At 46.7% G+C, this 26,472-nt stretch overlaps 1 protein-coding gene across 1 annotated transcript; it reads right to left on the bottom strand.

Annotated features, from left to right (window-relative positions):
* Nucleotides 1-4,181: 4,181 nt before the first annotated feature.
* On the bottom strand, nt 4,182-22,193 carry LOC108086844 (pituitary homeobox homolog Ptx1). The gene is given in 7 exon segments (XM_017183895.2): nt 4,182-5,096; nt 5,099-5,248; nt 5,250-5,771; nt 10,378-10,631; nt 11,321-11,461; nt 17,930-18,714; nt 21,339-22,193. Coding segments are annotated over 6 exon segments (1,866 nt in total). The 5' UTR covers nt 18,465-18,714; nt 21,339-22,193; the 3' UTR covers nt 4,182-4,832.
* Between the last annotated feature and the right edge of the window lie 4,279 nt (nt 22,194-26,472).

Genomic DNA, 26,472 nt, shown 5'->3' with positions numbered 1-26,472 from the left:
TCGATTTCGCATTTAGCCAAAAAGCACTCAACGCAAAGACAAAAAGGAGAGGGCCGTCGAGAGTCTTTTATAAACTTGTGTAGTTGGTGGCCCACACACACGAACACGGATTCAGCCACTCGCACACCCACACACACACACTAGTGTGTATTTATATTTGATAAAAATGTATGAAAAATACAATATTTCGTTATTTTTCACCTGGCTGCAGCTTTGAAAAGGATTTGGCAGCTGAAATCATGGATTTGGATTTGGCTTTGGCGTTGGCTTTCTGTGTAGTTTGTTTATTTTGCTGGCTTGTCAAGTGAAAAGCGTTTGAATGGATTTCAGGGAGGGGATAACGAAAGAGTTTGGCTGCCTAAAAATTCAGGGACAATTAAACTGTATCCCCTGTAAAAGTTATGCGAATACAATATTACAAGATCAAGAACAAGTATTTAAATCAATAACAAATTATCTCCAAGTACAAAAATAAAAGGCTGTCCTTTCATTATTCAGGTAAACAAATACTTAAATATTTTGAAAACCCTATTCAAGCTGAAATAAGTTTCGTAATATTTTCTCATTGTGCAGAAAGTAGAATCAGGGCTGGCTGGCTGACTCCTTTTAACCACATCAACCGCCCATCGCCATTCAGGCAAGTTTATATAAAAGCGATTCTCATTTCTTGATGCTCGTAAGCAACCAAAACATTTGCTCTCAATGTGTGAGTCCTGTACAAAGGACTACAATGGGCACAAAAGGTTAGATACACACACATAGCAGGGGGCGTGTTTCGGTTTTTTTGGGGTGGACCCAAAAGCACAAGGAGCGGAGTGGGCGATTCGTGACATATTTTATTTGCACAATGACAATACGAGTTACTCGACAGGCGAAAGGAGAAGGGGAAGAGGAGGGAAGGGGGAGGGAGAAGGACACCCGCAACCCGCCATTACACAAACACACCCTCATCCGTTTCCCTTTCACCCACACCAGCCCACAATTACAGTTACAGTTGGAAAAAGGAAGGCGGGGAGGAAAAACAGAAGCAGTAGCGCACAAAGTAGTAAAATAAGTGCAAAGGATAATGCGAATTGAAATGACAAAACCCGGAATAATCATTGGCTCCACACTCTCAAGGATTTGCGGGGGGGAGGGGTTTTTCCAGGGGGTGGGGACTCCGAATGGGGTACACTGATAAAGGGCAAATCTTTTAGCGTTTTGCCGTCGGCAAACTTATTCACATTTAACAACACCAAGAGAACTCTATAAAAATTTAGTGTTCCAGATAAAACGAAATAAAGATTCGCGACAAAACACACTAAATGGGAATTAACTGCGTGGATTTAGAAAACCAAAGAGGCGTTTACTACTTGGTATTTATGGGCTGTGATAAATATATTATTAAACTTTATTTGCAAGAAATCTATCGAATATAAATGATTGTTTGTTTCCATTTGAAACTAGTTATTGAACTGAGTAATAATTGTAATAACGAAAGGGACAAGACATCATTAAATAACCCCTGCTTTTGTTTATGCCTTTTTAGTAAATTAAAATTTACTCATTTTGTTGCCAAGTCCAAGGATTGCCGAGCCCCACACAGTGGCATCAAATCGCGCGCATGACAATATTGTCAATTTTATTTGCCGCCATTTTACTGCAATCCTGCCCGTTCTGTTGACTGTGGACTATCCTGTAATTTCCAGCTCCTCGGGCTCCGTCTATTCCTTCTATTCCCGGGCCTGGGGCCTCGTAAAATATTTTTATGTATTTTTTATTTACCCGGGGCTGCCATGCATGACCCCAATATGGAGCAGGGCCAGAGGTCTCGCTGCAATTGGTGGGGCAGCTCCTTCTGGCCTCTTTTAATGTGCGCCATTTTATTTGCCACAAAACCGACACACGGCACCATTAAAAAGCCATAAGCGCTGAGCCTTCTGTCTTTCTCTTTCCCTTCCTTTCTGCCTTTCCTCTTCTTGGCCGGACTCGCGTTTAGACGTTATTAGAATTCGCCGATTCGTCGTTCTCCTCCTGACCAAGAGCCGCCCTCGCCTGACCTCCTTTTTGTTGGCCATAAACCGGGCAAACATTTTGATTACAATTTTTATGATTTTTAGGTCAAAATTTGGCATCATAAAATGGCCAACAAGTAAATTTGAAATAAATAAATAAAGGCCAGTCAAATATGAGCGAGTTTTATGGGCATCATTTTGTTTTGGCCATAAATGGGGCCACTAGCAGATGGGGCATTCGATGCTATTATCTTCGTTTCGGGGTTTGTTTGCTGAGGGACGCTGCCAATTATTCAGATTTCCCCAGTTAATATTTCAGTCTCATTTTAATGGGCCCGAAAGCTGCTGCAGTAAAGGCGGCTCAGAATCGAAATTTAAATTGTCGGCGACTCATTAAGCCGAAAACCCTTTGTCTAAGCAGGTGCCATAGATCCTCCAGTGCGAGCAAAAAGACATATGGCCAAGTGAAAGTCAGTTAGTGGGGATTTCTGGGGGGCTGGGTAAATCCGAACCCAAACTGTGTGCCTGGCAGATAAGGCGTCGAAGATTTATTGCCAACGCAATGAGTTAAGAAAGACAAGTACCTAAGGGAAAAATACAGCAGCCAAGATGGAGACCATGATGATGACGATGATCACGATGACGGGTTTGTGTGTTGCAAACAAAGAAGCGGGCCGCAATAATAATGATGAAGCTGCCGCACACTGACAAAGTAAATGATGGGGAATCAGCCAAGAACCGGGTCCCCAGTAAGAGAAGCGCAACTTGCCGGGTTGCTCGACTGGTTCTCTGATTGTCTTTACATGTGAACTGGTCCGGGGAAGGGAGGCGGGGGGTCTCCAAACGGGGTGTGGGACCCCAGGGGGTGGGGCAGGCAAATAATGGCTGACAGCATGCGTCGTGTCTTAAGACTGCTCCAAGATGGCGCTTCTTTTGCGCGAGCTATCGAACAAGTGATGAGGAGTTTGAAAAGAGCTCTTCAGATGGGATGGTACTATATAAGATGAGTATGCACTATGGGAAAATATAATATAATAATTTTCTTTCTAATATTAAACCCAAAAAGAAAATCAATAAAATATTTATCTTTTGTTCATATTCATTATTATTTACTCAAAAGACTTCTTAAATTGGGAGTTCATATGAATTTTCTTTTTTTAACCAATTTCAAAATTTTTGTTTTGCGTGACTCACGATATTATCTCTGTGCTTCCCCCACCCACGAACATTTATATAGGAAGTTGATTTTAATTGCGGCTCATCCATTATGCGGCCCGTTTCGGCTGCTCTGCCGGTTGACGGCCTGAGCTTGATTAACAATAATTAGGCTCGGCATTAATTACGCCGAAAAGTTAATTACGCGAGTGTGGAAGCCGATACAGCAAATGCAGCAGATAGGACACAGCGCTCTTAAATTCGCAAACATGCTCAGATCTAAAGCAAATTTGGAAGACATCCTAGCAGAGACAATCGCTGAGTTCGTAAAACAGCTGGAGCGCAACTTATTAACCCTTTGACTCCCCAGCAGGCGAAATCCACCCACGCGCACAGGCGGCAATAAAATCAATCTTATTAAAACATTAACAGCGGGCAAAGGGGAATAAAATAAATCAAACGGTCGCCGGGTCGCAGTTTAGCCCCCCGCCTCCCCCCTAAATGGATGCTTAACGCAGCGGGAAATCTTACTCCCCCGGTTTTCCCATTTCGGGCACTTTATTAGCCGGCTTCAATCAAGCCGGGCAGCATATGAAATTCAAATTTGGTGCCCGGTCCGGGAAAGCAACCCTCGCGCGGATGTCCTTTTATTATTATTTTTATTGTGCGGTGATTTTCCGGGGGTTGTCACTTCGGCGGTCGGCGGGGTGCATATAAATGCGACATAATTTCGCTGTAATGAATAAATTGATGGATGGATCTTTTTGCACCAGGTCCACCTTGGAATTAAGCACTGGCCCATCGCCCAGAAAGCGGCGACTTTCCTCCCCCGAAAAGCTGCCTCGAATTAAGTTCGCCGGAAAACAAACGATTGGCATATATCGCTTAACCCCCCGGCGGCTGTAAATTACAATTTGATTTTTTAATTTTTCCATTTCCCACTCCGCTCTTCCGGCGGGAAAAGCCATCCGTTATCCCAGCGGTTGACCGCAATTTGCCCTCGTAATTCACTCGCCAACGCCAACGTGCATGTGGGTGTTTTTTTCCATATTTTTATTGTTCTTTTGATTCAATTTCTATAACTAGTAATGTAAGTGTACAATTATTAAATAGTTTATATTTATAGGGGCGCTTTAGTGGGGATATACACTGCACACACACTCGTACAGACAGACAGTATATGCCATATGCGGATCTCTATACGACTAGACAACTCCTTAAAAACTGCTACTTCTGCTTCTGATATAGTTTTCGACTTGGCTTGGCTCCAGAGTGCCGGCCTCGCTGCCTGCAATCTTGATACGTTTCTGGTTTATATATACGATATACGAGGGAACTGAGGGTGGAACTAGGAGTGGCTATATGTTCTTTGGGCTGGCTATTTGGCTTGATTAGTTAGGGTCCGCTTCTTACAACTAGATATTTGCTTTTATTTACAAAAACACTTATTTCTGGATTTGGGGCGATCGAACGTAGTTGGCGTCTACTCGTGACCTCAATGCAAATAATCGGAGTGACCCGCTGGTAAATGTAGTTATTGTTCTTCAAAAAATTGCATCTCCGAAGGGATCTCCGCTCCTTAGCTTTACGGTATTTATCCTTAGTAGGCAAACATCTAAAATTATTATGAATGCTTAGGGCTAGGCGGCTGCCTGCCTTTTAGTTCGGCTCGGGCCAGCGTCTTCAATCGATGACGTCCTCGTCGTCGTTGTCGTTGTTGTTGTTGCCGCTGCTGTTGGCCAGAGGCGCCTCCAGGGGGGACTTGCTGCCGCCCTCCAGGCTGTGGTTGCCCTCGTCCTGGTGGCTGTTGGCCCCTCCTCCGCCGCCGACGAGGCCCAGGTCGGAGTGGTCCAGCAGGAGGCCGCCGGAGCCGCTGTTGTGCTGCAGCATGTTGCCGCCGTGCTGCTGCATCCCGCTCGGCACCCCCCGCCCACCGAACCCACCGAGCCCACCGATCCGCCCGAGAAGTGCTGCAAGTGGTGCTGGTGCTGGTTGAGCAGCGCACCCAGGGCGTTTTCTCAGACCACGTCCGTGACGCCCACGCCGGTGTACTGGCAGGCGGAGAGGCCGGCGGAGTTGGATCGCGAGACGGGCGAGGGGGGCGGAGTAGGGGCTGCCGAAGCCGGCGGAGGCGTGCTGCTTGGCCTTCAGCCGCAGCGTGGCGATGCTCGAGCTCATGCTGCTGCTCATGCAGGGCTCGGCGGCCGAGCGGTACATGTACGGGTTGGCGGGGGTGGTGTACGGACAGGGGGCGCCCACGGCGCCCACGTTGGAGCTGTTGCTCAGGGAGGAGCCCATCGAGCCCGGCAGCATGCTGGCGTTGTTCATGCTCACCGCCACCCCGCTGGCGCCCGTGTTGAAGCAGTTCACCGAGTTCTGGTGGTGGTTGCCGGCCACCATCGAGCCCAGTGGGTTCACCGGCCAGGGGAACGGCTTCGTGCCCAACGGCGAGGGCACCTTCGTCCAGTTGTTGTACGGGTACGAGCTGTACAGCGAGTCGTCCGCGAACGGCTGCATGAACTGCGTCCCGAAGCCGGACTTGAAGTCCGCCGCCGCCACCGCCGCGTTCATCGCGTTGCGCTCCCGCTTGCGCCACTTGGCCCGTCGGTTCTTGAACCACACCTGGAAAAGCAAAAAAAATACAGGTTAATAAGTAAATTGGTTATTCAAGAAATACTTATTAAAACTTATTAAATTTTATAAGTATGTAATGTCTTAGAAAGCTGTTACAAGTGCTCTTCATTCTAATTCTAACCTGGGAATTGTCTTAATGCCAGATTCAAAGTCTTAAAGCCCAACTTCTACTCAGCACTGTCGGCCATTTTCTTTTATAATTTATTACTCGAAAATTTATGTATCTGCGAGGGCGAACGGCAAAACTCCCCCAAAAGCGCTCCCGCAATACGCATGTGCAGTAATTATAAATATACAAATATATACATAAATACTGCCAGGCAGCCAGCCGCCTGCCTTTAATGGAGAGCTTTATATAAATAAACTCGGCTTGCCACCACCGAAAAGTGGGGGGCGTGGGGCAAAAGTTGCGAGGGCGCAGGAATAAATCAAAATTATTTTGCACAGAAAGTGCACGGAAAAAGGCGAGCAGCGCTCCCGAGGAGATAAAAACAAAATGGCAACTTTGTAATTTATGGCTGAAGTTTGCACAGATACGGATGTCGGGGGCAGACAAAGATACTCGTGCCAGATACAGATACAAATGACAAAGAGCTGCGCAGACGTTGCCAGCATCTTGATGAGTTTCTTGCTCTCAACTTCTCTGGCCGGGCTTTAAGATACTCGAAAGACCTACGCACCCAAGGTTCCCACAGATAGAGCCGCAATTTAGTCGGGGCAATTAAAGCTGCGAATTCGAATTTCATGGCTTGTTGCCGCATTGCCACATTGTCCCTAAATCAACGCGCCGGTCGCCGGTTTCCGGCTTGCGGGGTTGCAGATTTATGGCCGATGCAGGTCTGCACCCCTCGTCCGAGCCCAAATCCCATGTATCCTGCGTCCTGCGTTGTGGAAACTCCCCTGCCCCTTTCCCCTAGTAGCCGTGACTAAAGTGCGACACGCGCTGATCTATGCAAAAAGTGTTGGTTTTCCCTGGGAAAACTCTAATTGAGACGTTCCGAGCTGCGCTAACAAGTGGAAAACTATGGCCGCGTGCCAGCAGAGCTAATTTAGCGGCAATTGCCGTAATCTAATTAGTCGCGGCAGTTAATTGAAATCGCATGAGCTGGTAGCGAAAGCGAGAGTTTTTTCAGTTTCCCAGGGAGAGTCCGCACCTAAATCAAATCCCTACCCCGAGGCAATGTGTCAATTTGTCAAGGTACATCGCTCAGCCCCATCGCCATCGCCATCACCATCATCATCATCAACAGCACAATCTAGGGCCCATCAGGAGCTCAAGGATCTCCTGCATCATCAAGGATGCAAAACTAACGTCATCGATCTCGTCAGCTGTCATTTTCACGTATCATTTAGCAAGTTGCCGGAGTCGCAAAAGCAAAAAATAAAGAAAAGCCAGGCAGACGGAAAATGGAAAACGCTGATGGCCAATTGATGTGCCTGCAGAAAAAAGTGAAAACTGGCGACTCTGCGCAAAGGGAAAAAGTGAAATATGAGGGAGTGCAAAAAACAGCGCAATTTTCCACTCAACGGCGCAGGGTCCTGTGGAAAATTCTAATTGGTTTTGATGAAAGCATCAATGGCACTCGACGGGCAAGTCCCGCAACGCTTCATCAGGTAAATTGTGGACGGGAAAAATCCGAAAAAAGCAGCAAAGTCAAATATGAGTGGCCAAAAAGTGGCCATGTGGCAGAAGCTAGGGCCTCATTTTTTGTGCGGGCTCTCATGATTGATGGCCGCAAATTGCAGCTAAATACGTTTTTTATTTGCCGAATGTGAGAAGCGGACGGGGTCTCCATTTCCGGGGTTCTTCTCTAGCGACTGATAGCCGTGCCCAAGTGAAAATTACCAGATAACATCGATACGTGGACTACTCCACGCAGCGCTGTCTCTTTGTGTGCTCAACTGACTGAATGACTACACAGATATATGTTATTTCGATACTCCAGTCGGAGTATATGGTCCGATGTTCGACTACAGCTGCAGATATACGAACATATGTGAGCAAAAAGTAGCCTAATCACGGCTACTACAGAAACAAATAAAGTCAAACGGTTGAGGAAAACATGGGTAGCCTAATTGCCAAGGGTTTCCCATAAATAAGTTTACTTTACTTTCCAGCTCACAATATTTAAACATCCAAGAGTTAACCCCTAAAAAATCAAGCTATTAATCTAGATTTATTTTATCTACAGTTTTCACTCTGTAGTTTACAAAAAAGTCACAATTGCTTTGTTTTCCCAGCCTGTTAATAAACCCTTCCCCTTAGCTTATCCACTACATTGAACCATTCGAATCATCCCAGCATATTGTGGCTCCTTTGTGGCCGCTCCCAATGGCTTTTTTATACACTTTCAGCGATTGGCAAGTGCTGTTCCCATTTCCGGGCCATTGGCGACACCTGACCATAAAGCGAGCTCACAAAAAACACTCGATACTCGATACAACCCCCTGAATCCCGAACTCTGTTCCGTTCCCGATTGAGGGCAGCGACAAATGCCTTTATGGGCCTTGTTTTTGCCAGTCCTTGGCTGGTAATTGAATTAAAAAGTGAGTTCTATTTGACACATTAAAAAGTGAAAGAGAGTGGAGAACGGAAACCGGGGAATGGAAATCGGAGACAATGGGACAGACGGGGCGAACATATTGCCATAATTGCCGGCGCATGTAAATCCCCGGATTAGTAGCTATCAGGGCCCAAGAAACAGAAACAGAAACAGCAGCAAAAACGGAGACAGGAGCAGAAAGAGCTCTCCCTTCAGAGGGGCTGCTCTTTTTTGACAGTTTAAAGCCCGGCCAGATTTATACGGCCCATCCCGGCCGGAGTTGCACTGGCAAGTAATCCTTTTGTATATTTGATAAGTTTTATTGCCTCCGTATTACAATGGGCAGCCGGAGTCAAAGTCAAATGTGAGCCACCCCTCAGACAGTCGCAAAGGCATGATCGCGATCATCATTAATTCGTGTGCGGTTTTCTAATTCATTAAACAACCCTCGCGAGCGATGACAAATAGTCCGGGCATTGTTTTGCATTTTCGGAGGGTGGAAAAGTCGGAAACCGAGCCAACCGTTTTGTCAATATCATATAATGGACCATAAAACAAACTGTATCAATATTTTATGCATTTAGCTGCTTTATGCGAGGAACACATGTTTAGATTGGCACCATTCCCTTCCCCCTCCCCCGTCGCTCTGGGCCGCAGCTAATTTCTTTATAAATGTTGTCAAGTGCACGGGGGAGTTCCAGATAGCCAGGTTTTCCGGGCATATGCGAGAGGCCGGGCGAATTTGCATAGGAATACCATGAAGCACCATGAAGCCTTCCTCGCAGATGTTCTCCCTTCGCCGGCTAATGGCCCTCGGCGATAGCTCCCATCGGCTCTGCTCAACCACTTCTAGCTGTACAATTAATGCCACGCCGATGTCGCCATACGTCCAATGACAATGATCGCCAACCCGATCACATCGCCATCACCATCACCATCAGCGATCGGCGATCATCGATCATTTGTCTATCATATCTCCCGCTGTCTGCTGACTGTCTTTCCGTCCTGACGGCGCATGGAAATGGAAGTGGAAATGGTAATGGAAATAGAGGCAGATATGCGTACAGATACAGATACCTCCGATATCTGGAGAGTATTTGCCGCTTGGCGCCACAACTCCAATTGTTTGTCCAACTAACTATCGTGTTTACAAACAATTACAACTGTTGTGCGGCCAAGATATCTTCTACAACTCCGTTCCCCGTTGTTAGTTCTTCTTCCACATTACGCATTGTTTATCGAAGAAGACGGATGGGTACCTCAGTTATTTAAATGTTGTACTATATTTATATAATTTAATAAATTTTGAAACTGCCAAGTGTTCTATAAAATGATATCATGATCTTTTCACCTCTTGTATAAACAGTAGGTAAGTTCCACCTAGAAGCTGCACTGTTACCAAGTGCCATTCGATCACATCCACCTCGCTAGCCAAATAGAAGAGTACCCCATTGTATCTCGGACACGGACAAATGCCCCGGCCGTGTCAATAGAACGGATATTGAGCAAACACTCCGATTCCGCGCCACTCGCTGCAGTTCAGTTGAGGTCGGCCGTTCGATAAGCCCGCAAATGCTGCAAACGCTGCCAACTGCAGTTTTAGCTGCGCCAATTTATGGCAACACCCCGCCACACCCCCTCCTCCTTGCCACGAATGCCGCCCATAAATCCCCGGGTGGCGCAGGGAAATCGGTCCTTCTTTTTGGGAGCCCTATTGGTCGTATTGGCCGTAAGGGGGTTTAAGCCAATGCCAAACGGGCGACATATTTACGAGTCCGTGCGGCTGCATTGCGGTCGCGACTCCTGCGGTCCGTAATATAATTGGGGCCCGGACTATAATGGCCGCATAATGTGGCCGGACCGCTCGGATCCCACGTTTGTTTGCCATTTGCGGCGAGGCTGGCAATTAATTCGAGCATCAGCGCGGTAATGTTGGTGTAAAGTCGGGGAAAGGGGCACAAACGTTTAGTAAATATCAATAGCTATGTCACAAAAAAAACTTAATTTCTACACCTAATTATAAGTTTTAATACCCTATTAAGTGAACTTACCCTGACGCGAGCCTCTGTAAGATTGGTCCACATAGCGATCTCCTCGCGGGTGGACATGTCCGGGTATCTGTTCCGGCTGAATGTGTGCTCCAGCTCCTGGAGCTGCTGCGAGGTGAAGTGGGTCCTCTGGCGGCGCTGTCTCTTGTTCTTTTTGTCGTTCTTGGGCTCTTCGCCACTGGTGGTCATCGGCTCATCGTGGCCCGAGCTTGATATGTTCTCTGTCTTGATCGTGGTCTCGTTCACACTGCGGTTGCCTGAGAAAGAGAACAAATCAAATAAGTTTAACTAATTAATTACTCCTTCGTATGGATCTGGATATAGAAAGCAAGGACCCTTGCAACCGAAACTTGTCTGGAGTGTTTGTTCAGTAGTTGCAGTCGCTAAGCGGTTTGGTTGCGGCGTCTGTCTGAGTTTGCTCGGCGGCCTCTGGCTTCCGGCGTCATCAGGCCACCGTTACTAATTGCCATGCAACCTTCAGGCGTCGCCAGCAAACACCACCCACCCACCACCCGAAAAGTTCAAAGGCGGACCGCCGGCAAACAGATTTATAACCAGTTAATGTATGTTCCCGAATGTCATCGATCATGCGGCGCGCTTTTTGTGTTCCGTGGGCTGTGGGGCCCGGAAAGCGAGACAGAATAGAGAACCGAAACTGCCGCAAACTTAATCAAATAAACTAAATTACTGCCCCATGTGAAATATCATTGCGTTCGGCTCCGTTCTCTCGCTTTCCGTGGCTGTCGTCGTGAGGTCGCAAATCAAAGGCAGTCTAATCGAAAACTAAACGGACCCGGTCGAGTAAATTTCGCCGACAAAGGTGGAATCGTTGGCCACGCTTTCCGAAATTATTATAAATTATGTTCCTTATCGATGGGCCCCCGGCGATAACGGATTCGGCTGGAAGCACTATTTTTGGGGTGGGACGGGGAGAACTCCTACTCACCATCTTTGCGGTCCCGACTCCGATTCGACAGCGAGGATGTGGACGACGTCTGAAAGTTGTTCAGGTGGGTGCTATCCAAACTATTTGCTACGGCGGTCATGGAGCTATGACTATCACGGAAATCGCCGGTTTCGGCCCAAACTGAAAAGAACAAGCCAGCGCAGGCAAGAGAAAATTACAAAAAAATTTATGTTTCAACTAGAGTACGTAAATTCTAAAGGGGGTTTGACTTAAGGATATTCTTCCCACGCGAAAGTTGCCTTTGCTAGGCGAGAAAGAAGCAGCCGTAAAGGAGCTCATAAAAGGATTTATGACACCGCAGCCTGCAATGGGCTCTTAGTTAGTCCGATTAAAAAGCGAATTGCTCCTGGAGGAGCCCAACTTAATGGCTTCCAAGGGCAGGATTACTCGTTACTTGGTTCGTGCTCAAAGGGTTGCCATGGGGAAAGTTAATCGCGGGAATCGCCGTGGACTCCTGGCCCATAAATCTTGCGGCGCCAAATGAGTCAGGCAATTTGCCGCCCGGCCACATAATAATTGCCGCAGTTAGTCACGCCTATTTTGATATTAATTAGTCAGCCATTGACATGATTCCCCTCGGAGCCGATTTCGTCACAGATTTATGGCCGTGGCAATTGATTTCTGGGGGTTTTCCTGCGAAGAACAAGGTGTGCACCCATATGGTCCCTGGGTCCCGACTTCCTCCTAAATATTCTGGCCACTTCCTTTGCATACCGCTGCTGATTTATGGCCTTCTCACATGCTGTCGCTTAATGTGGTTTTAAAGTGAAGGAGCCCCGCGGCGACATTCGAAACAATTAGCCTGCTGCTTCTTGGGGAGGGGAAGTGGGGCTTCGGTACCCCTAGGAGTCACAAATGTCATCCCCTTGGAAGTGGCCCATGGCTCAATTAGTTTATTGCCAGTTGCATAATTTATGTCGACGACAACAGCCCCACATGCCGTTCGAAATTCAAATTTCTCCGTGAAGAGTATTTTTATGGCCTCTAATGACTGCGTTTTGGGGTAATTAAAATTTCATTGCTTTATTATGAGCGCCTTGGAGGCTGGGCGGAACATATTCTAAACAAACAATGATTCGGTGTTTATCTTTAATACGTTTGCTTGGTCAAGACTGATTTACAAGTGTTAAATCAATTTAAGTTGAATCGTTATTAGTCAAACTGTGTTCTTCAGATGCTAATTTTGTATAGTTCCCTTCCAGAATTTGTTATATGAGACGTTGCTTCTCGCACCAATTCCACTGCATCCTAATTTCCACTTTCATTTTTTAGTGAACGCCTCATTGCAACCTTTGATTTTGAAGACACAGCTGAATGAATCTTAATAGATAGCCGCTGCTCCCATTCCCATTCCCATCCCAAATTTGATTTCCGACCTGAGCTAAATGGGTCGTCATCGCCCGTTCTTCGTATCGTAAAAATATTTTTCTAACGACACGCTCTAAAAACACAAACCCAGAAAAAAACACGGAGAATTCGAAAAAACGCAGCAAAAATCACGTAGCACGGCGATTTTATTCTGTGTAAATATTTCCCGAGCGTTTTGGCCAGCGACTAATTTGAGTTTGATTTTCCCGCATTGGCTGGTGTTTTGTTTTCCCGCCTGACAGGTCGGAAAAATTGTCGTCGTCTGTCAGCTGGCGGTGACATTTGTCGGCCAGTTGTCGCCCGAGTTTTACACTGTTTTCAAGGTTTTCGAGTGGGTATCGAATCCGGATGAGTGGCAAGTGTCAATAGAGGTGGGCGTTGTTTGTCGAGAGCGTTTTGCACATGTCAAAGTTTCCGTGTTATGTGCTCTGCGTTCTGCGTTCTGTGACAACAAGTGTCGGCGTCACTTTCGCTTTTTCGAATTCAACTTCGGATTTCGGTTTTCCCCTTTCCACTTTCCGCAGCCATTTTGCAGTGGCATTTAGGCGCTAAGCAAACAAATGAGCAGTGGTAAATCTGTTTGACTTGGCGACTATTGTGATGGCCTAAACAAAAGTCAAAGACAAACACTCCCCGAGGGGCGGGCACAATTAATCAAGCGAGGGTTGCCCGGGTGAAACTGCACAAAAATTCGAAAATGATTCGGATTTTTTTTTTTGTGTGTGGCTCTAAGCATCCTGCACACATACGCCTCATTCATAGACAGATTTCCACATAAAAACTTTTGACACACGACACGGCAGCCGGAGCAATAAATTACCGGGGACGGAGACGCAGACGGAGACTGTCAGGAGGAATCCTCGCAGTCGGGAGGAAACCTCACCAGACCAAAACAAACAAAAACAAAATAAAAGGACGAGCCAACAAAGGACATGCCCCGCAAAAGGGAGGAAACGGGCGAAGGAAAATGTCAAGCGTAAGCAACGTTTAGTTGGTGGCCAAAAACAAACGATTAATGTGACAGTTGAAAGGGGATTGGGATTGCGATTGAGATTGGGATTGGGTTCGGGCTTCGGTTTCGGGATTGGAATTGAGATTGGAATTGGAAATGGAAACGGAAACAGCAACGGGACTAGGACTTGCTTTTATTGTAAACCACTCGCTGGGCAGCAAAGGGTTAAACACTTGCGGCGCTCCCTCCACCGCAAATAGAAATATTTTCCAATTTCATGCCACATTTGCTGGCGAGGTGTTGATGTCCGTGGAAATTGCGGCCATATGCCGTAAAAATCCCGAGATCCCGAGCAACCCTCGCTGCAAATTAGGCTAATTCGGAGTCATGAAAATTAGGCAATGGTCGTGCGAGTTAATTTTTATGTCTCGCAGCACTAATCCTTTGGCCGAGACAAAGGCCCGGACCATATGTTATGGCCCCATAATGAGCTCCGGGCACTTGACCAACCGGAGAAGAGCCGCATAAAATCTCGGAAATCACATTGACATGTCCCGGGAGCAAAGAGAGAAAGCAGAAACCCTGGCCAAATGGCCGGAGAGTCCTGGCCAAAAACCCGGACTCATTAGTTCGGACTGCAGATAAGACAAAGGGGAGACGACCCCAAAAAAGGGCAGGGCTGTGTTTTTCTGTCCAGACTAGATTTCCCCCTTCTTTTTGGCTTGTAGTTTTCCACTGCAATGACTTTGGCCAGTAATTTGCCCGACTGTCAGCTCGAATTCCTTCCTGCCATTGGGTCAGCCAACAAAAACCGGCCAAAGGACCGAAACCGAAGGACCCAGCAGTCCTGTCCGCCGGACAAGTTTGTTTCCTCAGATAATCTCTAATGCGACATTTTTACGAAATTGCACGATGCCCGGATAATGAGAAAAGAGGCGGAAAAGCGGACTGAGAATGAAGTTTTCCCGACGAACTTCTGCAACGAGGTAATTGCTTCAAGGAAAGTGGGGAGCGTTGAGGATTGGGGATGGTGATTGAGGGTTGTGGATTCTGGATTGTGGCTGTGGCTGCTTGCCATAATGACATTATAATTTATATAAACGAAATCAGTGCCAGCGAAGAGGAAACGCAGAGATAGAGCTGTGCAGATGGATTGATAAATGGCAGCTTCTGCGGTAGTTTCAGATCTACAGTAAGTAGCGCACAGTGGTGCGAAACTTTCTGATAAAGTAAATAAAAAATCACGGGTGAGTTGCAAGAAAACACAAAAAGGTAACACCAATAACTAAATTTAAATGTATTATGCAGCCAAAAGTGCCTAGTCATTGGATGAAATTAATCTCTTTTGTTGTCCGAAAAACCACTGTTCTGAGCTGATTATTCCGAGCGGTCAGCAAGTGCAATTTATACGGAGCTCGGGGTGCCTGCATGGCCAATTCGAGTGTGATCCCTGTTTCCACCAGTAGCCAATGACATATGTGAGCAATTTCGCAGAGATTTGCGGGCAATGCACTGGCTGAGTCCCGCAGGAGGATATCCTTTAAGGCTTTAAGCGAGCGAGCCACGCAGCCGAGAAAAAATCGATAAAAGGTATTTATATTCATAAAGAGCAGGCCTGACAAATACGGGCGTTGGTGCGGAATTTAAAGTAGCACAGCCGGGTGTCCTGAAGGACCCCGCCCCCACACGGTGTGTATCCCCGGGACTTCTGGCAAGACGGGGACTTCGTCTGGGGCCTTTGTTTATGTTGTTACGCTGTGTTTTTAGAGCCGGGCTAGCTGCACGTGCCATTAACACTTAGCGGGAAGATGGGCATTACCTCCGTGTAGACACAACAGATAACAGCACGATTTCACCAGAAACCCGAACTGAAACGCTGGTAATTTCATAATTTTATCAACGGCATCAGCCACAAACATTGTCATGGGCAAATAGTTCTCCATCTACTCGTAGTATCTGTGGCAACAACTTGGCAAACAAGCTAAGGACTAGCTGGCAATAAAAAAAGAAACAAAAAGAAATAGGAATAGAACAACATTCTATTATTTGCCGAGCAACCAAAAAAGAAATGTAAACTGCTCTGATTTGGTTCTGTTTCGGTTTCGGTTTCGGTTTCAGTTTCGTTTCGGGTTGTTTGGTTTGCCCGGGGCAAATAGATGCCAGTGGATATATGTTGATACAGTCACTGATACAGCCGAGATAATTCCCTAATTGCCGCGATGGTGAAATATGAAATACAAAGTCGAAGGGACAAGGTCGGTGCTTCTCCCAGCTGCTGACAACATAATTTAGGCGACAATCCCGAGATATTAAAGAGTTATGTGTTTAACAGTAAAAGTCTCCTCTCCGTCTAAATTAGTGTAAAACGTGAACTTGAAATCCTTTGAGCACCGCCAGCGAAATAAAAACACGCACCGAAGCCATAAAATGATCTACCAAAAATAAAACGAAAGAGTCGAAACTAAAAGGTGGAACACGGCCCATAAAAAAGTGCAATCGTAAAAAATTATTACCTCCGCCGCACATATAAATGCACACAAATAAATATCTATAAACGAGAGGATTGTTTGTGTATGAGTGGGTGTTGGTGTTCGTATTTGTGTTGGTTTGGGGCTGACCATTAAATTGGCCAATAATTGAAAATCCGATTGCAGCACTGCAGCTCCGGAGTCTGACGAAAATCCTGCCGGCAGCAGGAGCAGAATCACGTTGCGTGGCCATTATTTAAACAAGAGCGTAAACAATAACGACAACAAGCGGGAAAGCGGGGGAAAGCGGGAGGGAAAACAGGCGGACAGGAGTGGAAATTTGTGGCTCCGAGCTGTTAACGTGGCCCGCACCTGCAGCTCCCAATATCTACGTGTTTGTACGGGTGTCAAAGGATAACTGCAGTCGTGCATATTTTAAATGCTCACCATTTTTGTGCTAAATTGTTTTGGCACGCAAATAAATGGCAGGACATCTGTGGCCAGGGGTTCGCCTCCGTTCAGTTCGGTTCGGCTAGGTTCGGTTAGGTTGGCTCTTTCCCGGCAATCCGGGATGCAGACAAGTGCAAAGTTGGCGGGGCTGTTAACCCCGAAGGGGCAGAGTTGAGTTGACAGGGCGACAGCCAACAAATCTCTGGGCGAGTGCAGACAAATCTCTTATGCAAATGGAAATTTTGTGCGCGTCGTCGAGGAACTAAACTTTTACTTGTCGTGGTATTAAATGTTTTTATTAAAGTTATTTTAAGCTTACGTGCTTTTATTTATATTAAAACTTCCCTAGCAGCGTAAATTTAATTTTAGAAAATATTAAGTATTAGTTATTTTGTGGTAGCTTCGCCCAACAGGTTCCCTGTCCATCTGGACTGCCCTGACTCCTCCCAGAAATCTTCCCCAGAACCAATTCGGTTGTCATATCGCGCACTTGAAACTGTGGCATTGCTCACTTGGCTGCACAACATCCTCCCAAGAGCCCAAATTCCCATAACAATTAGAGCAATCGGAACAACAAACACTTGACTGCGATGAACATATCGGATTTCTAAGGGAAACTCCAAGGGAAGTCGACAGTGAGCAGGGTGGAGTGTTGCCTTCGGCACTACGCCAGAAGGGTGCTCAATTAGCCGTGACATGCGCACAAAATTGAAATTTGTTTAGTCGTACTCGTATCTCATCCCATCTCCTTTTCGGGCCGCTCCCTTTGAAACGCTTTGTGGCGATTATGCGCTAATGATTGCACAATGATTATGAATATGCATGAGGGGCTGGAGGGGGAGGGGCGGAGCGACAAGTGGCCAGGGGAGTGGGCTTTTGGCACGGAGCGTGAATGATGGCCAAAACGAATCGCATATTGAAATGACAACAGCTGCCGCTGACAGAGGCAAGACAAAAAACGGAGACCCACAGAGGCGCCATGAATAGCAATGAGAATGTGGACACTTGTTGATGGCTTCGATCGAAGGGGATCTCTTTGGAGGGGGACCTCAGAGTATATCATTCCGGCTGAGTTATGGGCCCACTAATTAGCTGTCAATGTGTGAGAAGCCCCTCACAAATTTCACTACAAATTGCCCACGAAATTGTCAGTCGTTCTGAATTCGGGAAAAGCAAAGTCTTTGTCTTAAAAATAAAGTTTTCTTTTGGATGCATTATTTCAGAATATGGAAATCGAATACTAAACACTGAATGCAAATCACTTCCTATGAATATTTTAACATTTTCCAAAGAATGTAAACCACGAAAATGGTGGCTTTCGTAACCCGCACTCCTTTATTCGATACTTACTTCTGAGTTTCTCGAGCGGCTCGTGCTTGGGCGTGTGCGGCGGCACCACCGCGTGGTGCGGGTGCTGCGAGTAGCCGCCCACCAGGTCCTGCCCCGCCGCCGAGTGGTGCAAGTGGCTCAGGCTGCTGATGGGCATCAGGCTCGAGATGGCGGGGGAGATGCTGACCGACGAGCTGGAGTCGTGCAGGCTGTGGTGGCTGTGCAGGTGCTCCGCTCCGGAGGCGCTGCTCCCGCCCCCGTTCACCGTGGAGCTGCCGGTGCTGCCGCTGCTGAGCGCCGTGCTGGTGGTGGTGGCGCTCTCCGCCGACCCCGCTGATCCCGCTCCGTTCGCCGTCCCGGCGCTCACGAGGTCCTGCAGGCACAGGCCGGTGGACTCGGCCGACATGGCCTCCAGTCCGTTCAGCGCCCCGCTGACCACGCCCCCGCCACCGTTGGTTAGGCCTCCCGGTCCGAGGGCCGTGGCCGAACTGGTGACCACGCCCACGCCCAGGCCGCCGCCCCCGCCGCAACCGCCGACGGCGGAGGAGCGGTCCATGCCGAGGTACGTGGGAAAAATGGTGGAGAAGCTCTGCTGCTGGTGGTGGTGGTGGTGCAGCGCCGACTGCTGGTGCGCCGGGTGCGCAGGGTGGGCGGGGTGCAGCGGCGGCAGGTGGTGGTCCCTCCCCGTGAACTTCGTCGTGACGACGTCCTTGAAGTGCTGCAGGAAAGTCGTCGTCTTGAGGCCGGTATCTTCCAACTGCGGTGAGAGCAAATCCAAGATGCAGCCGTTGCCAGAGCCCGAAAAGCTGGAACACCAGAAAGGGAATTTGTTAGAGAAATAAAGATGAAACGAACCCTACAACTTGTACGAGTACAAATAGCAATTCAGACCGAGATATTTAATGTCTAGAGTATCACTATTTATAGTTCAGTTCTATTTTAAAAGTAAAAATAAATATATTTTAAACATAAACATGTATAAAATAATGCCCATAATTTCATGTGTAAACCTCACAAGCTTTTAAAGTTAGTTTATCGCAGTGCACTTTATGTTAGTTACCCCTATCGAATTCACTCCCAGCGAGACTTAATTACGGTTTAGCTACCTGGTAGGCAAATCAACTGGTGGAGCTTTTTATCGCCTCGACGGCGAAGGCAAACAGGGAGCTTAACCCAAACACCAGCCGAATGGCAAGTTAACACCAAACACGTCAAGGGGTTAATACCACGGATGCTGGAGCCGCCGGCAATCGGAGTGGTAAAACGGGACTGGTTCGCCGAGCGTCGTAAATTGTGGGGCCGGTGGGTGCGAGGGGGGGTGATGGTGGGGCACATGAGCTGACGACCGCACCACCGAACCACCTACGCCGCTATCAGCAGACTGCCGAGCGGCAAAGAGGGGCTCCCAGTGATAAGGGCCTTATCGATGTAAAATATTTACATTTCTGCGAGCATTTCTCCGCTATTATTGTTATTATTGCACGTACACTGAGCGATTTTGGCAAGCCGAAATTGGGGAAAGCTGGAAAGCTGAAAGCATGGAAAGAGTACTGACAGGCACTAGGCGATAAACTGTGTCAGGGCTTCTAATAAATTCGTTAAAAATAACGAAAACAGCCAGTGACAGTAGCACGAAAATAGCCATAAACGGTCGTAAATCAATTAGCGAAAAGGGAGGCAACACCTCCCCAGGTTCCTAGGCCCCTTGGCCCGATATCGGGAGAGTCGGGCATATATATACGTGTATGGGCCGCTATCTGAGCAAACGAAGCTAACGAAACGTAATGAAACGAAACGAAACGAAACGTTGCAATAAATGGTTATCTAATCTCAATCACAACAAACTAAAGGCATTCAAAGGCGAAATGAGAACGAATTTCATAAATCTAGCGGCCAACATAAATTCGCAGTTGAAGTGAATTTAATTAAATTTAATTGGAAGGCTCCGGCTTGAGTTGTCACTTTCGATTTCGTTGATAATTCATGCCCGATAATGCCGCTTGATCTCCACTTGATCCCCACTGGATTAGTGCGGCTGTAATATTAAATCCATTTGCGGTTGTTCAACAACAATAATAGGCAGCCGGTCATGATAAACATAATTTCACTTGAAGCCAATTTATGGGCCACACTTTGATGGGTCAGCCGCCGTTGAAATGAAAAGTTTCTGCATTTATTGCCGTGATGAGTATTTATAACACTGTTATTTGCTCTGCTTTGCCGCAGTTGTCTCAATTTCTGGCTAAATTATCTGCCGCAGCGTCTAATAAATAATTCGGTTGCCAGTTCAAAGTGCCAGCCATTGTTTCCCTTCCACCGAAGAATATTCTCCGCTCTATTTCGTGTGTGCGTCGCTTGCTTTTGTGCCTCGTCATTTTATTTCAAAAGTGAGAATTTATTTACATAATGATTCGCTAAGACAAAGAATGCCAGAATTATTTTATGCCACTTTATGGCCGCGCAGATCTCGTGGGTTTACGGCCTCTTCGTCGCGAAGGTGGCAAGATTCCGATGTTTTGCCAAGGCTTTCCACATGTTTTCATTTCTATTTAATTTTATTATTTTATTCTAATTCGAGTTTAGCGGCTGCCCAGCGATCCCAGCACTGTGTACTTAGGTTTTTTCCATGCCTTGTTTGCCATATTTTAATTGTTTAGGTGACGTCAATGAGCCGGAGCCACTTGGCCGGGGTCTCCTCCGCTTTTTGGCAGAATTGTGGGCCAGAAGCCCACAGGCCCCCCTTACAAAACGGCCGAGATGTCTTTTTATGGCAGCAATCCCGGATCCGGGTCTCACTCCGCCGTGATTTATGCGCGGCGTGAGAGTGCCCAGTAAACTTAATTCGCTGGCCAACAATCGGTTTATTGGCGGGATCTCGAAATGGAAAGCTAGCCTGTTTCCCTTAGCATCAGCCGAATTGACATTGTCATTACGAAGTGATTAAGTTCCTAGGAAGGTGTTTACTGGGAAACTTCTGTTTGCGATGACCCAACACTTAACGATTAGTTTTCATTTCGGCTGGTTTGTTTCCGATTCAATTAAACAGCAAAAAATGTTCTAAGTTCTGTATTTTAAAATGTTGTTTTATTTGATTTCTTTGTTCTGACTTTTTCTTTACCCTAAGAAAAGGAAATATCTTAAATTCCTTGCAATTCCCTATTGTTTATTAAACAAATATTTTTATAAAAATCAAATGATAAGATTTTAAATTATACACAAATTTTCAAAAGTTATTTATTATAATCTTTGTTTGAAAACGAATAGCAAATACTAAAAGGATTAACCCAAAAATACCATTTGAGAACAAATTTGATTGAATATATTTTTCATAATTCTTTTTTTTTTCTTTTTTGTACTACGAATTTATGCAAACATCTTTTTCATTATTTAGTTTGTATATAGGACCAAACTAATTGTAATTATAACTCACCTCTGAATGATGGGAGAGGAATTCAAGTTAATCCACTGGGTGGTGGGAACGAACTTCCGTCGGTTCCGCTGGCTCCGTCGATCCGGAGTATCAAAGGCGAACTTTGATGGCTCTTCTGCGGGAGCAAATGTCGTGGGTCGTCAATAAATCAGATTGCTAGCATTTCAATCCGCCGGAGATCTGGGAAAATCTCCGAAAATCTTTCGGATATATCGCGTGGGCAGCGGCTATAAATCTCGGGGATCGTAATAGGTTTATGCTGTTGTTGCAACAGATTGCTAATCAAATGCGAAGCGGCTTTTAATGGAGCCGCAGCAGTAAACAGTTTTCGCACACGCGGTGTTGACGTCGGCAGATCAAATAGTGAAATCACAGTGATTATGTTAGTGATTAATTTTAAGTAACTCGGGGATATGTTTTTAATCTCGCTGCCGCTGCGACACAATCAAACACACACGCGCACAGTCACTCGCGAAGCACTTTCCGTGATCTGATTTTGATTCGTCGCGATTTGATTGGCAAATCCCTGGCGGATCTAAGTGTTTTTGTTTTAATAATTTAATCCGCGGCGTAATTAGGCTAAGTATCTCTGGCACTCGGACCTCTGGTGCTGGCAGCTCTGGACCTGGTGCTTCTGGTATCACAACGGAGGCGACGCGTCTGCATCCGTAACAGGACGTAGCTGGATTGAAAACGAATTCGGAAAAGTATCTGTTGGATGCGTGTAGTCGTGTGTAGCGAGTGCTCCTGGGTGGTTGGGGTGCACAAGGTGCACGGTCTGTTCGGGGTGTTCGGGTTGTTCGGGGTGTCCGGGGTGGGCCGTGCTAACGGTAAACGTGGTGCTGGCGACGAGAACTCGCGGCTACTGAACGCAATACCCCGGAATTCGAACGCAAGAGCCCCGCACGTCGGCCGCTATCTTATCTCTCTTTTTGCTCCCTCAAGCGAGAGGGTGTGAGGGAGACGGCCTGCCGTGCGGCGAGTAGCGAGTGCTGGCTGGCTCTTGGCGGTGCGACAGAGAGGAGAGACAGCCCCGAGTGTCTTGTGGACACACCCCCAAAGTCGGGCAGCTCGCTCTCTCTCTCACTCACACCCCAGTGTGTGCAGTGCGCCATTGCTGTGCTCTCCCTCTCGCCCTCTGGCGCCCTCTCGCTCTTCAGCCGTACATTGTTATTTGGCTGCTCTCGAGGGTTTGATTTGTACTCTGTGGGTCTTCGGGATTCGGGGTTCTGTGTACTGGGTTCTGGGCCAGGTCCTTTGTGTGCGGCGCCCCCCTCGGAAGTCCCCTCCCCGCCCCTGGACAATTGCTACGTGCTGTGTTCATAATAATAAGGCTACTTTTGCCCACTTTTTGAGGGCTGGCTGTCTTTTTACTGGGTGTCAAGGGCGTTTTGTTATCCCATTATTCTGCGTTAGCCCGCCATTGTTGTTCCTGCTGGTCGCCCCCGAACCCCTCGCAAATAAATAAATAACTGCTCCTTTGACGTATCCTTGCGTTCGTTTCTGCTGCCAGGGACTTCCCCCTTTTTGATTTGTTCGCTCTGCCAGAAACAGAAACAGAGCCACAGATACAGAGATACTTTCAAAGGAGACAGAAACAACAAGCGGCAGGCAGAATTTATTAAAATTCACAACAGCTTTTGTGCAGTTCATAATTTTCGTTTTTATTTCGCATTTGCCTGCCTTCCCCGGCAGCTTTATCTTCTGCCTCGAGTGGTGGAATGAGTTGCCTGGGAAAAGGGGGAAAAGAGGGTCGGGGATGTTGCAGGAGGCAGGCCAACGGATGTAAATGATGCTAGCTTTATATCCTTTTATTCCGCCACTGATGTGCCAGGAAACTAATCAGAGGTAATTTCCAATGGTCATGTATGCTGTATCTCATAAGCCCCAGAAATCTCAAGAAGCTGACTTTATTGTATGCCACAGAGCGAAATAACGCCTCAAAATTTTAATAAACTATTGGGGTAGGTGATGAGACAAGGTTCAATAGTACTGTTTGTTTGCAACTCAAGTATGTTACATGAATGCCATTTATCAATTATAAACAATATTTTTAAACATTTGAAGACAATAAAAAGGAAATTATTATGAAACCACTAGATACATTTTTTCTTACGTTATATAGAGCTTCATAAAACGTGCGACTGGCATAACCCAGATTGCCAATGGACTTCAACTAGTAATCTCCTTTAGCAGAGACCCTCGAAATACTAAGGCCACTTCAGTTCCTCAGACCTCCTCAAGTTGCTGCGGCGGTGAATGCGCTTTGAACTCACCGAATACTTCCAAAGTTACATAAATGTGGCACAAAGTTAGGAGATACTTCAACGGTCCACCCACTCAAAATAGGGCACAAGTCCCACCTGTATGACGATAATACAGCCCAATATCATGATTGAAGGGTTTCCCACCTGGTGCACTTTTTGACTTTCACTGCCCGCCGTTCAAAGGGTTTCTTCAGCCCCCTGGGAATTTCGCTTTCCGATGGCGTAATTACACACTGTCCTTCGTACCCTGTATAATCCGCAACCTTACATTGATGACATGCTGGCTATTTCCGTCGCAGAGCTGTGGGAATTCACCTGGTCGTATTTCAATTATAAGGGCAACCGAAATTAGACTTTCGACTTTCCGATATCGAAAGGGGGAGGATTTTCGCGGTATCTACTGTTATCTAGCGAACCCGAAAGAAAATGGCGTTATTCTTTTCTCCAACGGGGACTACGTGCCGGGGAGTGTGTCTGCCATTTGGGGGGATCTTAAGTGTCGGATTTCAGGGAGAGGGAATCTCATCATCCTTTGATGCTGGCAACAGGAAAACTTAATGCCGAACATTCGAGCAGTCGCACGCACCTCAAGAAATTGAAATGCCAGGGCGCGCGAAAGTGTCAGAGATCCGGAGAAATGCGGCTCCCCCTTTCACATTTACATCCACACACATTCGCGTCGTCACATTTTCCGCTTCCCCACTTTTCTTTTTTTAAGCAACTACCGAAAAGTTCACAGGCAGCGCAGTTGAAAAGTTCAGAGCATTTCGGAGCCATTGCTCAGTCGCCAAACTAATCCGGCCTAATCCCGAAACATGACGAAATGAAATACGATGGTGCGTAGGGAGATGCGACAACAACAGCAACACCAGCAGCAACAAAGACGCGGGTCGCTTTCCCATTTCCACATCCCCATTCGCATCCACATCCACATCCACATCCCATTTCACTGCCCATTTCCCAGCTCACGAAATCCCCAGCCGACTGAACTAATTTTGTATGCCTTATGATGATGGTGGAAAACCACGCGGGTAGCGAGCGGATTCCCTGGCAACTCTTTCGCAAAATGGCGGCATTGATTTCCCTTTCCTGTTCACCCCCACCACCCCCCGCTGTCCTTGAGGACGAAGTCAATTTTCAGGATTTGCGGCCAGTCTTACATTCCTTAGCGAGAAATCTCTCCGTTTCTCTATGGAAAGCACTTCCCTTCAAGCAGTCAATAAACTATACAAACACACGCACACTAAGCGAAAAATTAGGAAGCAAGAGGGTTGATTCGAAACATTTATACAATCATTCCCATATTCTGCACTTATAATTCAAACTTAATGTTGCTAGAATTATAAGATTTTGAATTCAGGAGTCAAGAGTGATTTTTGAAACCATTTCAACCTTCATTTCATAATTTAGTGGATTTTTTCCTGTGCACTCCTGGCAGGGGATCCCATCCTCAAAAAATGTGCGTTGTATGTTTGTTTGGTGTATTAGTTTGCGTGGCATGTCCTTGTTGTCATTCGAAATGCCAAAGATACGCGGACTACTCCCATCGTCATGCGATAGGTTGCAGCCACCTACAGCTCAATCAAACCGCCAAAATAAATTACGATGCTAATTAATAAAGGCCAGGATGCCACACACAACCGAACAGCCCCCTCCCTCCCCTCCATCGCACACCCATGGCCACGTAGACAGCGCCACTCTGGTCGCATATCGATTTAAATTAATTTCTGTTAGAGGATGCTCAAGCGAAAATCCTCCATTACCGTAAAGTACTTGTAACCAAGTCGCAGGCACACGTCGGAAAAAAGGAAAAGCAGAGGGAAGCTGGGCGAAAAAATCAGGGAAACTTCCGGGGGAAGGGAAAACAAATTAAGCGACGCCGAAGGAGCCGCATAATTTCAGAACCTGTAGAAATATGATGACATCTGTTCCGAACTCCTCCTGGGCACAAGGTACATCGATTGCTGGCCGATTTATGCATGGCACGTGGAAAAAGGAGCGGAAAAGCGGAGCACGGAAAACAGGAGTGGAAAACAGGAGCGGAAGACTCACGCACATTTTGCCCTGACTATTTTCCATTTCCCTCCCTGCGCGCTTATCTTCAGCCACTCGTCGAAAACTCGCTGATTATTCGCTCCCTTTCGATTGGTTTGTTTCACTTGGCACTCGCTGCTCGTTGGCCACGCCTCCTTATGGCCTTCCAAAAGTCAGGGGGCGTAGCCTCTACATCCGCTATATGTTACATGCGCACAGGTCGGCTACGCAATTTCCCCAGGACGAGACTAAGAGAGTGAAGCGCCTTCCCCTTCGGACTGTTGCACTTCCTTGGGTTTTTGGGACGAAAATTGGGACTTTGAAAGGAAAATCAGCTGTTCGGAATGGTAATTATTTGCTGGGCTGAACAAACTGGCCCGGAAAGATGCTGAGGGGTGAGAGATAATAAGCTAGACAGAATCAATTAAGGGTGCAAATGTCTCCGAATAGACAGACATCAATCAGATAATGGCAATAACTGTAATGGGAAATAGTGAATGCTTAAACTTGGGCCGGTTTTATCACGCTGTATTTAGTGAAATTAATTTAATTGCTAAAATTATACCTAAGACTTACATCGAGATTAAAGAACATAGGCTTTCCGAAAGTAACAATAAACTTTTACTTTGATTTATTCCTGGGAGATATCAAAAAAATTTTTTTTAATATTCTTTTTTTTACCTTACACCACCGTAGATTAAAATTAAGTCCTGGACACCAAAAATCCACTAACCTAGTGCTTTACCTAGTTTCCATTGCTCAACCTTTTGGCGGAACGACTTCAAAGACATCTGGGATCCTCGGCGATGGAGCCTCCCATCGAAATAGAACAC

Source organism: Drosophila ficusphila, unplaced genomic scaffold (genome assembly GCF_018152265.1).
Source record: "Drosophila ficusphila isolate 14025-0441.05 unplaced genomic scaffold, ASM1815226v1 contig_791, whole genome shotgun sequence".
Lineage (NCBI taxonomy): Eukaryota > Metazoa > Arthropoda > Insecta > Diptera > Drosophilidae > Drosophila > Drosophila ficusphila.
Note: the sequence above shows the minus strand (reverse complement) of the source record. Positions and strands in the feature narration are given on the sequence as shown.